The 19,164-nt window shown below is 42.8% G+C and overlaps 1 protein-coding gene across 1 annotated transcript in view; it reads left to right on the forward strand.

Annotated features, from left to right (window-relative positions):
* The first annotated feature begins 10,529 nt into the window (after positions 1–10,529).
* Positions 10,530–19,164, forward strand: part of LOC126335940 (cuticle protein-like) — a 48,023-nt gene continuing 39,388 nt past the window's right edge. Inside the window, exons 1-3 of the mRNA XM_049999417.1 lie at positions 10,530–10,616; positions 13,691–14,207; positions 15,185–15,206. Coding sequence (XP_049855374.1) covers positions 10,605–10,616; positions 13,691–14,207; positions 15,185–15,206 — 551 coding nt within the window. The 5' untranslated portion in view covers positions 10,530–10,604. The remainder of the gene's footprint in view (positions 10,617–13,690; positions 14,208–15,184; positions 15,207–19,164) is intronic.

The following is a 19,164-nucleotide window of genomic DNA, read 5'->3' on the forward strand; positions in this document are numbered from 1 at the left end:
AGTAACCTCTGCCGTATCACAGGGGAGTGTTCTGGGACCATTGCTTTTCACAATATATATAAATGACCTAGTATATAGTGTCGGAAGTTCCATGCGGCTTTTCGCGGATGATGCTGTAGTATACAGAGAAGTTGCAGCATTAGAAAATTGTAGCGAAATGCAGGAAGATCTGCAGCGGATAGGCACTTGGTGTAGGAAGTGGCAACTGACCCTTAACATAGACAAATGTAATGTATTGCGAATACATAAAAAGAAGGATCCTTTATTGTATGATTATATGACAGCGGCAAAAATACTGGTAGCAGCTACTTTTGTAAAATATCTGGGAGTATGCGTGCGGAACGATTTGAAGTGGAATGATTATATAAAATTAATTGTTGGTAAGGCGGGTACCAGGTTGAGATTCATTGGGAGAGTCCTTAGAAAATGTAGTCCATCAACAAAGAAGATGGCTTACAAAACACTCGTTCGACCTATACTTGAGTATTGCTATCAGTGTGGGATCCGTACCAGATCGGGTTGGCGGAGGAGATAGAGAAGATCCAAAGGAGAGCGGAGCGTTTCGTCACAGGGTTATTTGGTAACCGTGATAGCGTTACGGAGATATTTAACAAACTCAAGTGGCAGACTCTGCAAGAGAGGTGCTCCGCATCGCGGTGTAGCTTGCTCGCCAGGTTTCGAGAGGGTGCGTTTCTGGATGAGGTATCGAATATATTGCTTCCCCCGACTTATACCTCTCGAGGAGAGCACGAATGTAAAATTAGAGAGATTCGAGCGCGCACGGAGGCTTTCAGACAGTCGTTCTTCCCGCGAACCATACGCGACTGGAACAGAAAAGGGAGGTAATGACAGTGGCACGTAAAGTGCCCTCCGCCACACACCGTTGGGTGTCTTGCGAAGTATAAATGTAGATGTAGATGTACAGTTCGAGGCCCTCTAGTGGCAAAGGGGTGCAAGTTACGTCAGCGAAGCGGGAAAGTCGACCCGTTAATATGGCTAATATGAAATACTCTCAACTGATATTTAGAACAGAAAAAACAGAGCCGTTGTACTTGTGACACTATGTCTAACGACACGCCAAATTTATATTCTCTTCTGACAGTGCATTTCAGACGAGATGCGTATAATGTAGCATGCCCTACTCTGCATTTGCGGTGTACACTACGGACAGCGAGCAAACACCGCAAGGCCCGCTGCCACAACTCTGGCCCGCGTCCAGCCTGCAGCGGCAGCAGACTGCCGGCCGCCACACCAGCAGGCTGTCAGCTGGTTCCAGTTTACGCAACAGGGCCGGCGAGGCGTACGCTAGACCCACGCGACACCTGGGCTGTGTCGTAGATCTTTGCAGCGCAGGAAGCCTTTTGCTCTGCAGTGCTCCGCCATTGTGTTTCAGCACCAACGGCGTTTTTCAAATACTTAAATTTCTTACCTTATAGAATATGTGAAAAAGAGAACAATGAAGGCCTCTACAAGTGGAGGAACTGTCTAATGACGTGACAGAAGAAATGGCTGGCACTTGGTACGGGGATCCAGTATCAGAGCCAGAGTTCCACAGAGTCATGGAAGACTTGCGATCAAATAAGACAGAAGAGATAGTTAATATTCCTTCACAATTTCTAAAATCGCTGGGGGAAGCAGCAAGCAAAATATTGTTGTAGTTGCTGTATCAGGGCTGCCACAAGTTTTGTAAGTAGGATGTTTAGGTTTTTATGTTGGTAACACCATGTAGCGCTCTGTATGAATATCACTGACTGTGGTGTGTGCAGTCTGTGGCTGGTTTGCATTGTTCCAATATTTGCTATTGTAGTGTTGGGCAGTTGGATGTGAACAGTGAACAGCGCGTAGCGTTGTGCAGTTGGAGGTGAGCCGCTAGCAGTGGTAGATGCGGGGAGAGGGATGGTAGAATTTTGAGAGCGGGAGATCTGGACATGTGTCCGTCAGGAAAAGGAAATTTGTAAGACTGGATGTCATGAACCACACTATTAAGGTAAATACATTTTTTGTTCTCTACCAAAATCTTTCATTTGCTAACTATAAGTAGTTAGTGCCTTCGGGAGTTAGAATCTTTTATTTAGCTGACAGTATTGGCGCTAGCTGTATTGCAGTAGTTCAAGTAACGAAGATTTTTGTGAGGTAAGTGATTCATGAAAGGGATAGGTTATTTTTAGTTAGCACTATTCTTTCGTGGGGATTATTGAAAATCAGATTCCGTTGCACTAAAAATATTGTGTGTCAGTTTAGCATTGATCAGAATAAGTAAAGAGAGAAATGTCTGAGTACGTTCAGTTTTGCTCAGCTGTTTGAATATCAAATAACGTAGAGGTATTCCAGCACTGTCATTTATAAATCTTCCTAAGGGGATGTTTCAGTTTCCCCAAATGAAATTCCCTGATATTTCCCTGATTTCCAGACTAGTTTTAGCATTTTTCCCTGAACGATTTTGAGATCTCAAGGGTTAGTAAAGACGTAAGTTGGCAAAAAAAAGTAGGGACTTCTGTATTTCTAAACTTATGAGCAGAAGTCTTAAGTAATAGCATCAACATCTTTTGTAATGAACTGTATTTACATGGAGAAAGCAAGCCAAATGGTATATGTGTTCAACTAAGACCAGTAATGTTATTTTATTTCAATAAAACGAAACAGATTTGCTAACAAAAATATGCGTTTCCTTGCAGTCGCAAAACAGATTTAAAATACATTCACTGATTTCAGAAATAACCTCAGAGAAAAGTAGGCATCTTGCGAGAAGTATATAAGGTGCAGACTAGTTGTGTAGACGAACACTATAGGTGTCCACCAGTAAAATGTTGCTTCTACTATGTTCATTATTGTCAGTTATTACACTCTGTGTTACGTCTGTTATTTGGGTGGTATTCAGTGTCCGGCTGCTTAGATGAGTGGTAACGTGTTTGCTTATTATGCAGCGGATCCGGCTTCGATTCCCGTACTGGTTGTAGATATTCTCCGTTCGTGGACTGGGTGTTGTGTTGTCCCCATCGTCATTTCATGCTCACTGACACGCAAGTCGGCCGATGTGGCGTCACCTGAATGAAGACTTGCAACGCGGACGCTTAACTTCCCTTGATGGGGCATCCCTGCCATCAATGGCACACGATTATTTCATTTTACAGACATTGTATGAGTTTTGTTTCGAGAAACATATGAGTACATAGCGTACAAATCGCTAGCGACTGCCACAATGTTCTTCTTCTTATCGTCCATACCTTCTAATATATGGACTACTTTCAAAGTACTACCATACATGAGATGTCTATAAAACGCTGCACTGTACAATGTATTCGCGGTAAGTCAGTCGCAATTCCTGAAATCCATCGCCTGTGGTCTGCCGAGGAGCACCGCAGGGTCCATGACAAAATCCGCCGCATAATGCCGCACACAAATAGACCCGGCCTGCGGGCAGGTCGTTGCGTCTAGATCTGACAGGAAGGGCCTGCACACTAGTGGGAAATGATGGACATCAGATGGGCATGCCCTATCCGTTAGAAAAACCTGCAAATTGGCCTGGGGTTTTGGCCCGTTGTGGAAGTCCACTAACCTGGCCATCTGTTTACATATTACAGACACCATGTTGACGAAATGAGACTGCCGTGATCAATCCAAGCGACAGATAACTTGCACTAATACTCTGAGAATCAATAATAATGAGAACAGGTAGCAACTCACTGTGTAGGTGATCGCTGAGCCGCAGACAGGCACGTAGAAAAGCCTTTGTCAGAAAACGAGAGCACACACACTGTCACACTACCACTCAGACACAACTCGTGTACACTCATACACATGTGACCGCTGTCTCCGGACGCTGCGTCAACAGTCTCTGAGAATCAGACCCAAACAAACCACTCCTCACACCTCCCTGCCTCTCGTCGGCAGCTCCTAGGTTAGCGGCCAGAAGAGGTGGCGGCACTGACTGCAAGCTGAGGCGTATGGTAAGAAGGGGAGAAGCAATAATAATAATGTCGTATGAGGAGGGCCTCCCGTCGGGTAGACCGTTCGCCTGGTGCAAGTCTTTCGATTTGACGCCACTTCGGCGACTTGCGCGTCGATGGGGATGAAATGATGATGATTAGAACAACACAATACCCAGAAAATCTCCGACCCAGCCGGGAATCGGACCCGGGCCCTTAGGATTGATAGTCTGTGGCGGTGACCACTAAGCTACTGGGTGCAGAATATAGTCGAGGAACTGAACGATTGGTAGAGTGTTTCTATAATTATTTGCAGGGTGTTGGTGACTATGTCGAAAAATAGTGTCTTGTAGTTGTGTCATTTCAAGCGTAGCACAGCACTCTATAAAGCTTAATTAAACTGCCATAATAATGGGTAACATACTGTTTGACGTTCCCTCGTATATCTATTATCTACTGTTTTCGTATTACAAAGCTTATTCTTTTACATTTGATTTATCTCAGCTTAAAAAATAAATTCAGTGGTTTAAATGGCTCTACGCACTATGGGACTTAATATCTGAGGCCATCAGTCCGCTAGACAACTTAAACCTAACTAATCTAAGGACATCACACACATCCATGCCCGAGGCAGGATTCGAACCTGCGACCTTAGCAGCAACGCGGTTCCGGTCTGAAGCGTCTAGAACCGCTCGACCACAGCGGCTGGCAAAATAAATTCATGAGGACGAGCCTGAACATAAATCTAAAGTGGGTATCTTTTTGATAAATTCAAGTGTTGACAGTTATTTTGAAGTTGGCACTCAACCAACATTATGCTAGGTGATATGTTTCTTGACATTAACGGTATGGTTATCCGTCCTTCAGTGTAATATAAGACAAGAGTTTCGTGAGTTTTTCAGAAATTTTATTCAAATATTATTGTAGGTGTAAGAGGAGTTAATGCATTACATATCCTTGTTGTTCTACATTCTATTTTTCTCGTATGTCTTTTCTAGCAAACTTCGGATATCAAAAGAGAGAGAGAAGAAGATTTAAAAATAAGGAGACAGAAACATTTAAAAAAATTCTACTACTGCAAACATTTAGACAACAAACAGTTTCCAAAAATGAGAAAAATTATGTACTTCTAATACTAAGGTGATGTTGGGGAAATAACTCGGTTGGAACAATTATTTTATCGCGTATATGAAAACAAATGTGCTGTTTAATAGGTGCCATCAATAGACTTTCACTAGACTTTAACATCATATGAATATATAATGGCATAAAAATCACTGAATATCATAAATATGTAGAAAGTTATCATTTTAAGCAGACTCATGCCTTAGCGTAGAACAGAAAAGGATTAATACTACAGTCTGCAGTTATTTTTCGAGAAGACTGTATTTTTCAAATGTAGAAGTGTATTTAAATTGTTGATATGTGTAGGCGAAGCACTGTAACGTGCTAAATCCCTATCATATAATGTACATTTTTAGAGCCAAGACTGTACAGCTCCTACTAGAAACTAATATGTATTTTTTTTAATAGGAGTACTTATTTTAGTCATGGTTGTGTAACCTGACAGAGAGGTGAATGTGGAAACTGCAGCGTATAAACAATAATAAATACTGGCGTTAAACGACTGGAGATGACTTCTGGACTTGAAGTACGTCGTGCATCTTAAAGTGAGGAAGAGGGTCATTATTTGTGGCTGAAGGTGGACTACCGTCTTTCCGCGTTACATTAAAATCTGTAGCCACGTACGTAACACGAACAACAATGGAAAACATTAACTAATTCTACAATGCAGTATATCATTCATGTATGCACTCATGACAATAAAGTCTTATATAAAAAATACGGAGAGCAGTTGCCTAAGATACAACTGCAGGAAGTTGAGGTTACTGTGCCTGGTTATCTGTGCTACAAGGTACTACGATAATCATGCTTCTGAGCGCCCTGAACCACCATCGTCATAAAGGCCGCGAATATTTTTAAGTGCTGGAACACGAAAAAAATTAATATGACAAACATTTTACGTTTTAACGATTGTTGAAACAGGAGCTACATTTTCGATTATTATGAGGGTAATCCCAAAAGTAAGGTTATCCTATAACTATATATGTTGTTGTTGTTGTGGTCTTTAGTCCTGACTTTTGTCCATGCCACTCTATCCTGTGCAAGCTTCTTCATTTCCCAGTACCTACTGCAACCTACATCCTTCTGAACCTGCTTAGTGTATTCATCTCTTGGTTTCCCTCTACGATTTTTACCCTCCACGCTGCCCTCCAGTACCAAATTGGTGATTCCTTGATGCCTCAGAACACATCTTACCAACCGATTCCTTCTTCTAGTCAAGTTGTTCCAGAAACTCCTCTTCTCCCCAATTCTATTCAATACCTCCTCATTAGTTATGTGATCTACCCATCTAATCTTCAGCATCCTTCTGTAGCACCACATTTCGAAAGCTTCTATTCTCTTCTTGTCTAAACTATTTATCGTCCATGTTTCACTTCCGTACATGGCTACACTCCATACAAACACTTTCAGAAACGACTTCCTGCCACTTAAATCAATACTCATTGTTAACAAATTTCTCTTCTTCAGAAAAGCTTTCCTTGCCATTGCCAGTCTACATTTTATATCCTCTCTACTTCAACCATCATCAGTTATTTTGCTCCCCAAATAGCAAAAGTGCTTTATTACATTAAGTGTCTCATTTCCTAATCTAATTCCCTCAGCATCACCCGATTTAATTCGACTACATTGCATTATCCTCGTTTTGCCTTTGTTGATGTTCATCTTACACCCTTCTTTCAAGACACTATCCTTTGCTGACACTCTGACACTCTGACAGAATCACAATGTCATCGGCAAACTTCAAAGTTTTTACTTCTGCTCCATGGATTTTAATGCGTGCTCCGAACTTTTCTTTTGTTTCCTTTACTGCTTGCTCAATACACAGATTGAATAACATCGGAGAGAGGCTACAAACCTGTCTCACTCCCTTCCCAACCACTGCTTCCCTTTCATATCCGTCGACTCTTATAACTGCCACCTGGTTTCTGTACAAATTGTAAATAGCCTTTCGCTCCCTGTATTTTACCCCTGCCACCTTCAGAATTTGAAAGAGAGTATTCCAATCAACATTATCAAAAGCGTTCTCTAAGTCTGCAAATTCTAGAAACATAGGTTTGCTATCCTTATTCTTTCTTCTAAGATAAGTCGTAAGGTCAGTATTGCCTCATGTGTTGCAACATTTCTACAGAATCCAAACTGAGCTTCTTCGAGGTCAGCTTCTACCGGTTTTTCCATTCGTCTCTAAAGAATTCGCGTTAGTATTTTGTAGCTGTGGCTTATTAAACTGATAGTTCGGTAATTTTCACACCTGTCAACACCTGCTTTCTTTGGGATTGGAATTACTATGCTCTTCTTGAAGTCTGAGGAAATTTCGCCTGTCTCATACATCTTGCTCATCAGATGGTAGAGTTTTGTTAGGCCTGGCCCTCCCAAGGCAGTCAGTAGTTCTAATGGAATGTTGGCTACTCCCGGGGGCCTTGTTTCGACTTAGGTCTTTCAGTGCTCTGTCAAACTCTTCACGCAGTATCATATCTCCCATTTCATCATCATCTACCTCCTCTTCCATTTCCATAATATTGTCCTCAAGAATATCGCCCCTGTATAGACCCTCTATATACTCCTTCCACCTTTCTGCTTTTCCTTCCTTGCTTACAACTGGGTTTCCATCTGAGCACCTTGATATTCATGCAAGTGGTTCTCTTTTCTCCGAAGGTCTCTTTAATTTTCCTGTGGGTAGTATCTATCTTACCCCTCGTGAGATAAGCCTCTACACCCTTACATTTGTCCTGTAGCCATCCCTGCTTAACCATTTTGCACTTCCTGTCAATCTCATTTTTGAGACGTTTGTATTTCTTTTTCCCTTACTGCATTTTTGAATTTTCTCCTTTCATCATTTAAATTCAGTATATCTTCTGTTACCCAAGGATTTCTACTACCCTTCGTCTTTTTATCTTCTTGATCCTCTGTTACCTTCACTATTTCATTCCTCAAAGCTACCCATTCTTCTTCTACTGTATTTCTTTCCCCATTCCTATCAATTGTTCCCTTATGCTCTCCCTGAAACCTCTGGTTTAGTCAGTTTATCCAGGTCCCATCTCCTTAAATTCCCACGTTTTTGCAGTTTCTTCAGTTTTAATCTACAGTTCATAACCAATAGATTGTGGTCAGAGTCCACATCTGCCCCTGGAAATGTCTTACAATTTAAAATCTGGTTCCTAAATCTCTGTCTTACTATTATATAATCTATCTGAAACCTCTTAATATCTCCAGGGTTCTTCCATGTATACAACCTTCTTTCATGATTCTCGAACCAGTACATAGATCTGTTTATTTCTACAATGGTTTACATCAGTTTACAGCTTGAACATTTAGCTATTTTTCGACATAATCACCATTTCTGTCGATGCAGTTTTGTAGACGTTGTGTCAGTTTTTGTATGCCCATGTTATACCAGCTCGCCGCCATGCTGTTCAGAAACTTATGAACCTCTTATTTCACCTAGTCGTCGGAGGTGAATCGCTTTCCGGCCAAATGTTCTTTTAACTTAGGGAACAGGTTATAGTCACAGGGCGCCAAGTCGGGACTATAGGGTGATTATGTTCCACTGAAACTGTTGCAGGAGAGCAACGGTTTGTCGAGCGATGTGTGGGCGAGCGTTGTCATGGAGAATGTGTACGCCCTTGCTCAACATTCCTCTTCTCCGGTTTTGAATTGACCTTTTGAGTTTTTTCAGAGTCTCACAGTACCTGTCAGCGTTAATTGTGGTCCCAGTGGGCATAAAATCGACCAGCAATACCCCTTTCCGATCCCAAAAAAACGTTTGTCATATCTTTACCGGCAGACTGTGTTTGAATTGCCGTGGCTTTGTCGCCACTGGCGTGATTGTTGCTTGGTATCAGGTGTAAAATGGTATGCCCGGGTTTCGTCACCCATGACAATTGAGTCCAGAAAGTTGTCCTGTTCGGCTGCAAGGCGGTGAAGAAATGCAAGGGAATCATCAGCTCGTTGCCGCATGTCATCAGTCAGCATGCGTGGCACCCATCTTGCGCACACTTTCCGGTAGTTCAATGTTTCCGTTACAATTCTGTGAGCGGTGCTTCGGGAAACCTCAGGAACCAACGTGCAGAGGTTATCCAGGGTCTTCAAGCATGCTTTGCTCAACCTTTAACACTGTCTCCTCAGAAGCTGACGGTCTCCCGCTCCTTTGTTCGTCGTGAATTTCGGTCCGACCAGCTGCAAACTCCCTACACCACTTACAAACATTTTGGACATCCATGTGCACGACTCACCATACACTTCTGTCAATTGGCGATGGATTTCAGTCGGCGCAGTGCCCTTTGCGTTCAAAAACCAAATAACTGCGCGCAATTCGCACTTGGCGGTAACACCCAACGGGAGCTCCATTCTCAATGGCTTCCAAGCCAAGACTGAGCGCCTGAGCGCTGCGTGTGCATGTTTACACACACTGCGTGAAGCACTCTTCATAACAGTGTGACCAACTGCAGCACAACCAGAGTTCTGTACTTATAAAAAAATAGGAGACCTTACTTTTGGGATTACCCTCGTATATTCGCAAAATGTTTTCAAACGCAGAAATTTAAAACAAAGTTGTGGCTGGTTGCTGCCATACGTTACGACTAATTTATATTTCATATCAACAGCGGCTGCGCCAATATTTTAACAGAAAATTTATTAATTTCTTCGTGTCAGGTATCACAGTCGTGTACAACTGTTTTGCATAACAAAATATACGCCAAAACGAGAGACGTATTCTGTAGCAAAAGATTGTTCAATACTTTAGGAGAAAATGTTGTCATTTTTTCGTGAGCAATAAAATCGTATTACTGTAACTAATAGTTAAATAAGGCGTCAAGAAGACAATTTAAAAATCCATTAGATGTGATCACACAGTTTCTTGTTGACGGATCGAGTAAAATGGCTCTGAGCACTATGCGACTTTACTTCTGAGGTCATCAGTCGCCTAGAACTTAGAACTAATTAAACCCAACTAACCTAAGGACATCACACATATCCATGCCCAAGGCAGGATTCGAACCTGCGGCCGTAGCTGTCGCTCGGCTCCAGATTGTAGCGCCTAGAACCGCGCGGCCACTCCTGCCGGTGACGGATCGACAAGCACGGTAATAATAATAATTACTGTAGCACTATCGTTCCGAAGTACGGAGTATAACTGATTGCCGGACGGAATGCTTTGACCTGATATTTCTTGTCAAGGAAAGTGTGAAAGTAACGACATTTTACCAGAATGGTGTGCACCAACAGAAGGGCCCTCAGCAACGCGCAGGGTAGCATGAAAACGCTTCTAAACTTCTGATTCTCTCATCCACTGTAAGTAATCCGGTGGCCCTTTTCAAAACGGTTATTTTTCTATTGTATCACTAAATTACTCACGCAAGTTTCCTAGCAGGTGCACGACAGCTGTCTCCGCCCGCACTACAGATAAGATGGCGAAAAATGTGAATGGGGTCAAGCATTGTGTGGAGAATGGCAGAAGTGATTCAGGTCCGGGCTAACGCCCCGGTGCCGCGGGTGTGACTATATAAGCAGCGGCGGGCTCACGGCGGTCAGAAACCAGCCAACACCACCGCAGCCATGGAGTGCAAGGTGAGCGAGCCCACACTGTTTACTCGTACGCGTGAACGCGGTAGTCGGCGAGATTAAGTTCAAATTCAGCCTACCGGAAAGCGGGTTAAAACAGGTCTACACTGAACGTGTGGTACAGATGCTCGTAAAATAACAGTAAGGTCAGAGTCGAAACGTAATGAAAATACTCAGAGAGCTCTTGTGAATTTCCAAACTTGTGAAGTTTTTCACCTCAAAATTCTAAGTTTTTGTGATATGCTTATTTGGGGGCACGATATCTGTACAAATATGTTATAAATATGTGGCACAGAAGAGCATGATTTGAGCCTGTCAGTTCGTCCACAGGTCGTCCTGTGAAATGTAGGCTCTACGCTACTTACGCCACAACATGGAGGTAAGCGGATCATCCCCAACATTTTAAACGAAAATAATGCAAAATTTTAGTTACTATTACGCCATCGCCCTTCTCAACACGCGTCTTCACTTTGACTGTGGTCAAGGAAAAGTAAACAAAAACTTTTGTTCTTGTCTGTACACAGAAATACAACAATTTTGTTGTTCTGTGGAATACAGAACTTGAGTGTAAGCACGAAATAGAGATTACGTGAATGTTTTGCCCCTCCACAAGCTTTACAGTGAGGTGCTGAATTTAGCATGCAGACACTCGAATGGTGTGATCTGTCAAGATTACAGCGAACCGAGTTTTAGGCAATTCTGCTAAAAGAAATTTCTTCGAGCATTTCACATAATTGTCTACGAAACGTGGTACGTGTTGAAAATTTTATGTTTCTGGGGACATTTCGGGAAAAAGGTTGTGTATGAAAATTATTTAGAACTAGTTACGAAGTCAGCTTCTCTTTGTTTTTCCATACAGTTCTACTTTGCATAGAGAGATTACTTGTAGTTATCAACAAAGGAGATTGGTGTGGATACTATGATTACATTTTCTATGGAAATATTTCTGATTCTGAGGAAACAAGTTTAATTCTTAGCGAATATCTAACAGATGATGCAGGTTTTCGCCTTCCAAAAAAATGAACGTATATTGAAAACAAACACTCTCAATTCAATAGTAATGAAACTTATTACTATTCTCCGTTGCAAGTGAATTTTAGAAGAGGAACGTAAACCAATCTGTTACATGAACCTCTTCTTCCCCTCACCGCATTTCGTGGTTTTTCTTCAGATGTAGCTTTCACCGACAACAGGATAATTTAGACGGGAGTGATGGAATCCATAAAGGATGTAGACATTGATTTGCCATAGTTGCGTCCTGGAAACCAAGCTGTCGTTCATATGAAGTAAGTGACGCAGAGTGGAGTATAGTTCTTTAGTAGTCTTTCGGATTGTAAACCCGATTACCCTAACAGTCTACACTGAACGTGCGGGCCAGCTGCACCACTGAACTTGTTATCGCGTACTTCCCAAATTTGCATGAAGACACCTCTGCGTCGTAGGGCAACTGAAATCATTCTCGACCAGAACTATTAATATGATGAATACCAGATTTTTGTAGTAGACCCACCGAATTATCATTATCGACTTCATGTTCACAAAGCTTTCGTTATTTGGAAAGCAGCTAAGAAACTACAAAGCTTTTTTTCCAATAGTCCATCCGGTTAGCCACTATAAATTACAATATCCTCATACATGTCTTGAAATTTTGTGTATTTTTTAGAACGCAGGGAGGGAAGGACGCGTGTGTTAATATTTTTACGCTGTAACGAGAGGAACGTACAATTGCTTTTTATATTTTATCCATTACAAATGATTGGTGAAATCCTGCCAAGTAAAAACAGTGAGTTTGTTTGTAAAATAACTTTTTATGTTGCCAGTAACGATTTTCTTTTTATTCTTTCCTTGTACGACGCTTTTTGGGAAATGATTTCCATTTTAAGTGCGTTTTTCTGTGCTACGCCATTTATTCGTGAAGTTTTTGATGTCTGAGGTGCTGCGGTGTAATATTGTCTTTACTGTAATATAAAAATGTGCAGTTTCTACTTAATGGTCGATCTTTGTATAGAACTGATGGCGAAATTGGGAAGGACTTCTACTTACGGTTTTCATGTGGTCCACTTGTGCAGAAACTCGCGCGTATTAAACATCACACACGACTTTCAGTGAAAATACAAAACGGTAGTAGCAAACATACAAAACAAAACAGTGTTAAAGATATTATTACATAGAATAAACAGGGATAACGCCATAGGTCGTCACAAAGTATGATATTCTTTCGTACAGAGATCACAAGGTATTTATCTTAATAATCTGGATCGTCATTGCTTATACGTATTTACAATGGTTCAAAGGCTCTGAGTACTATGGGACTTAACTTCTGAGGTCATCAGTTCCCTAGAACTTAGAACTACTTAAACCTAACCAACTTAAGGACACCACACACATCCATGCCCGAGGCAGGATTCGAACCTGCGACCGCAGCGGTCTCGCGGTTTCAGACTGTACCGCCGAGAACCGCACGGCCACTCCGGCCGGCTTTACAATGCTACTTATTTCAATGTATCGCTACTTTTATTGAACTGTAGTATTGAAGCATCTGTAGCGGCAGCGGCATCTGTTTCCAGTCTTTCCTTTAATGCTTCGTCTTCATATTTTTTGTGATCTGAATATATCTACTGTTCTTCGAAAACATCCGTTTTATGACCTTTACTTAGCCGGTGGATTGCTTTGACATTTTACTCTGCTTTTCTAAATGGATGCCTCTTACTGTACATGCAGCCGGCTATATATGACGTTCTGTGTATAGTTTTTAATGTGTTCTGGTGTGGAAATCTTGACCTGTTTGTCCTAGGCACAAGAAGAAGCATTCCTAGCACGTTATTTTGTATATTCCAGAATGTGCATATGGGTCATGATTACACTTTATGTTATACATTTATTTCTGTAGTAGTTTATTACACGTAGATGATCAAATTCTTATTTCATGGTTTTTGAAGATATTTGCAGTCTTTTGTGGTATTTTGTCAATGTTTGGGATGTTTTTTTTTGTTTATCTTCTGTGGTGTGGTATGTGTCTGGGTTTTTCTCTTCTTAGTACTTGAGGTCTGAATTTACCATCACGAGCCGTGTGTTTGCAGCTGATCGTTCTGTCCGTCGTGATGGCGGTGGCGCACGCCGGGTACCTGGCCGCCCCCGCAGTCTTCGCCCCTGGAGCGCCGCTGGCTGCCCGGGCCTACGCCGCCCCTGCCTATGCCGCCCCCCTCGCCAGAGCCTACGCCGCCCCCGTCGCCAGGGCCTACGCCCCAGCAGTAGCCGCCCCCGCCGCCGTCGCTGCCGAGTACGACCCCAACCCCCAGTACAGCTACGCCTACAGCGTGCAGGACGCCCTTACCGGTGACTCCAAGAACCAGCACGAGAGCCGCAGTGGAGACGTCGTCCAGGGCAGCTACAGCCTGGTCGAGCCCGACGGCTCCGTCCGCACCGTCGACTACACCGCCGATCCCGTCAACGGCTTCAACGCCGTCGTGCACAAGGAGGCCGGCGCCCACCCCGCCCCCGCCTACGCCGCCCCCATCGCCAGGGCTGCCTACGCCGCCCCCATCGCTAGGGCTGCTTATGCTGCTCCTGCTCTCGCATATGGAGGTGCTTACCACGGCTAAACTGTCAAGACATTTGCATGACGCCTCACATTTTGTACAAACCGCATTATTTATATCTGAATGTCCAGCATGCATATAAATATTTAATCACACAGTCTATATTCATTATTTCTTTCACTTCAAAATACATTTTTGAAATGTTTCCTTAAAGCTGTGAGTGCCTGCACTAAAGGCGTTAAAATGCAGCCAAGCACACTACCAAAGTGTATCATAATACTTCATTGTCACGCCCCTCAGTGAAGAGCCAGTTCACCCACACCGCTTTGGGAACTATTTTTGGTACTTGTGTTAAAATAGTCCCACGGCTGTTGACGTTTGTCAGTCTGATCCAAAAACATATCTCCACGACACTTCATCCGAGTTTTCATGCTACGCACGATAAATTCACTACATAACATTCTTCAAAACAAAAAAGTGTTTATTATTAGTTTTATCCCAAATGGAATACATAACCTACAATGTATTGTTTTCACTAACAAGACTAAAAACTGAAGCACCTCGAAGTGGTGCGTTTTGAATGATGCGCTTGGAAAGTTCTAAGTTTCCATGGAGTACTTATCAAAAGGACCCTTTCCAGTTTTCTGTGTTTGGACAAGTTTCATTCCAGACCGTAATCAGTTGGTGGTGCAACCCATTTCTGCGTCAGAGTCTTGTGTTCTGTGAGGCACTGAACCAGTAAGTGCCTGGATTACTTCCTGAAGAATACATCTTTCCCTTGCAGGAACGGGAGAGCCATAGCTAGGGGTGGTTAATAGATGTATTGCAGTCTAACCAATACCTGCTGCGCATATCCAATACCTCTTAGGTCTGAGACCTGCCAAGGCACAACAAAATTAAAACATACTCACTGTACATGCTTCCACAAGGGGCATGGTCGTTCTTCTGCTTAGCCATTTATTTTCAACCAGTAGAGAGTGAACCACTGCGTTGAGAGCATTGTGAAAGAGTGAAGGAAAGTCATTATGGTTTCAGCAATGGATGATGGTGATTTAAGGTTAAGGACCATAGCTCTCCATACTACCACGTCTGGCTCAGTTCTGTGTGTCTCTAGACAGGAGGATCAACTCTGTTTTTTTCTTCAAGAAGTCACTGGAAATGGTGGTGACGATCACTGAAGCCGAGGCAAGGCTGCGATACTTCATTGGACACAGTTCTTCAGGTTAGTGTGACTTATTCCGTGGGAGCTTGTGTGTTCTGAGATTAGTGAGACATTCATTGCAGGAACAGTCAGCAAAACTTCTGCATACGAAAAATTAACAGCTGTTTGTCACGTGACGTGTGATGTAACAGAAGCTTAAATTTACGGTGCTGTTGCCCGCGATCACCAAATTGTTGGCTATTGGGTCGATCAAGTTCCTTCATTTCATCACAGTTGCCACATAAGTTCTACAGCAGATGGATTACCTTCAACACATGACATAACAGTCCTTCTTGATAACTGCATCTCAAACAGGGTAACTATTTCAGTCCCACTGCATGCTTCAGTTGAAACTCCCTCTACAGATGATATAGTTAGGACTATTAAAATGTAGCAAGTAACTTGAAAACAGAGTCATTGCGTGCCATCCTGACGTCATTCTGTAACTTTGGAGTCAACATAAATACTCAAACTATTCGTGAGGTTACAGTTTCCATTTTCTTTTCAACAGCATCAGCTTCACAATCAGCTCCAGTGGGCCTCACGATGCCGACCGGTCACCACGCCATCCTCTGCGGTACAGCGTCATTCAGGTGCGATGTAGAAGGGGCACTGCGAGAATTCACTGCTCCCCTGGCCGTTGTCGAGTATTCAGACCGTGAATTTTTTTTCAGATCAACCATAAACGAACTGCAACAGTCAGATGGGGATTTGATGCCCACTCATCTTGGATGCTTTCTCCTCTGTAGATGAAGAAGACCCAGGTTAATTTCCTGTACTGCCAGGGAGTTTTCCTTGGGTGGGCGGGAGAGTGGGGGGGGGGGGGGGGGGGGATGGGGGAGGGGGTAGGAAAGAGACGGGATGTCCTCCTCAGCCTGCAGTTGAGGTGCTTCCTGAACGAGGAGTAACAGCTCCAAGCTCTGCGAAGCTGGCAATGACTGGGAGAGCAGTTTGCTGACCACATGTCTCTCCATGCCGCATCCAAATGACGCCATAAGACACAGTGAAACTTTGGCTGGCCAGCATCACATGGTCCTCTGAGCGTAACTTCGTAGTTTCTTCTTCTACTGTCGAAAGCGAAACTGACACCTTAACTGCAGTATCATCTCCATTAGGTACAAAAAAAGACGACGCAGTTCATGGAGCTTTTCGCGCCATAATTACAGGGGAAGGGAAAATAATTTGAACAGTAGTAGTAGTGGGATGGTTGTATTTGACCGTAAACAAAGAGCCGGCCGCGGTGGCCGAGCGGTTCTAGGCGCTTCAGTTCGGAAACGAGCGACTACTACGGTCGCCTCGGGCATGGATGTGTGTGATGCCCTTAGGTTAGTTAGGTTTAAGTAGTTCTAAGTTCTAGGGGACTGATGGCCTTTGATGTTACGCCCCATAGTGCTCAGTGCCATATGAACCATTTTTGTTAAACAACGTAGGTAAGGCACGTGTCGCGCTGTACTGGGGGTGTTCAGTACGGACTAGGCATCAGTGCAGGTCGTTTACGAGTAGAGCACACTTCATATTTGCATTCAGACGCAGAGGTCGACGTGAAATGAAACACCTAACAGAGTTCCAAAGAGAGCAGACTGTGGAGGCCCCTATTAGCTGGAGCATCAGTAACCAAGACAGCCAACTTAGTGAACGATTCAAGAGCAGCTGTTTCAACAGTCATGACAGCCCACACAAAACATGGAATCATCGTGTAAACGTAATAGTGGGCGCAAATCAAAACTAAATGACAAAAATAGTCGTTCGCTAACACAAACTGTGTCAAAACAACACTAAGTTACGGCGACTAAAGTGACTGCAGAGCCCAATAGCCGTCTTAGAGACCCCGTATCTATATTTACTGTCAGCCGAGATCTCCAAAAAAAGGAATATTCTTGGATGAGCTGCTATACCAAAACCATTAGTGACGACAACCAACCCATAAAAGCGTGAAACAAGGTGTCAGGAGCATAAATCCTGGACAGCTGATCAGTGAAAACACGTTATATGGCCCGACGTGTCAACGTTTTCGTTATTTCCATCGGGCCGGGTTTACATCTGTAAAGCGCTAAAAGAAGCCTACAATCCTAATTGCTTGATTCCAACGATAGCATGGAGGTGGAAGTGTGATGGTGTGGGCAGCCATATCATGGTATTCTGCTGGTCCCATCATTACTCTCAAAGGCCGTGTTACAGCCATCGATTATGTGAACATTTTAGGTGATCTAGTGCATCCCATGATTCAAATGTTGTTCTTCAACAATGATAACAGCCAGGACAGTACAATTGTTGTATGAGGAGCATGCAACTGAACTGCAGCGTCCTCCCTCACCAGCACAGTTCCCAGATGTGAACACTGTCGTACCCTTGTGGACGGTATTGGAGCACAGACTCCGCAGAAGATTTCACTACAGTGGCTAGAAGAGCTTCTGATCGAAGAGTGGCACAACATTGCACTGGAGACTATACAACCATTGTTGTTGTTGTTGTTGTTGTTGTTGTCTTCAGTCCTGAGTCTAGTTTGATGCAACTCTCCATGCTACTCTATCCTGTGCTGGCTTCTTCATCTCCCAGTACTTACTGCAATCTACATCCTTCCGAATCTGCTTAGTGTATTCATCTCTTCGTCTCCCTCTACGATTTTTACCCTCCACGCTGCCCTCTAATAGTAAATTGGTGATCCCTTGATGCCTCAGAACATGTCCTACCAACCGGTCCCTTCTTCTTGTCAAGTTGTGCCACAAACTGCTTTGCTCCCCAATTCTATTCAATACCTCTTCTTTAGGTATGCGATCTACCCATCTAATCTTCAGCATTCTTCTGTAGCACCACATTTCGAAAGCTTCTATTCTCTTCTACACAACCATTATATGACAGTATTCCAAGAAGAATAGCAGCTATATTACGAGCAAATGGAGGTCCAACCCCTTATTAATAAGCCTCTCTCAAGTAAGTACAGGTGTTCATATTCCTTTGCCTATCCCCTATACAAAATAGTAGTGTTTGTGTTGTAAAAAGTCATTTTTTTTACAGAAAACACATAGGAGTATTTAGCAGTTTATAAACTTTTCGAACGCAATCTGTGATTCTTGAATTCAAGAAATTTTGATACGTCAAGTTTTGGACTAATTTCTATGCATTATTTACAAATAGTCTTATGGCCGCACCACATCACTGAAGATTTTTTAATTAGAATAATCCAGTACTTCACACGAGATACGTCACCAAATCCCAGACCGGACAGACATCTGGTACGCTAACAAGACGTACGTTAATTAACAAATGACCCTGCTACAAGTAGAGGTGTAAGTTGCAATATTTTTGTGGTTTACCTATTCTAGGAATGAAGACAGCTGTGTAAGTTGAAATGGCATGTTTAATGTCGCAATATTAGCACAAAAATACACTCTTTTACACAGTTCTCAACGTGACAACAAGAACAGTTGTCAAGATAACGCATCTCGTCAACATCAAAAAGTGAAATAATCCTAAACACAACAATATTAAATATTGTTTCTCTCAGAAGGTTAAATTATCCTAAACACGACAATATTAAAGTTTAACTAGAAGTTTCTTTACAAAATTGTTCCTACATATACGTTATGATGTTGGTCAGTACTACTAAAATCGTCCGATTCCGGTCAAAGTTTAGTAGTATTTTTAATATGACAATCAAGTCTACGGTGGATGGTTAGTTATGTGACAACTTGGGGGAAAGATTACCCAACGTCGTTCGAGTTTACAGTGGACGCAAGCTGGTGAACCAACAAGTTTACGCCTCTGTACGCAGTATTTAAGCTGTGATGAGCTGTCGTCTGCTAGGTCGCTCTCT

Source organism: Schistocerca gregaria, chromosome 2 (assembly GCF_023897955.1).
Source record: "Schistocerca gregaria isolate iqSchGreg1 chromosome 2, iqSchGreg1.2, whole genome shotgun sequence".
Classification (NCBI taxonomy): Eukaryota; Metazoa; Arthropoda; class Insecta; order Orthoptera; family Acrididae; genus Schistocerca; species Schistocerca gregaria.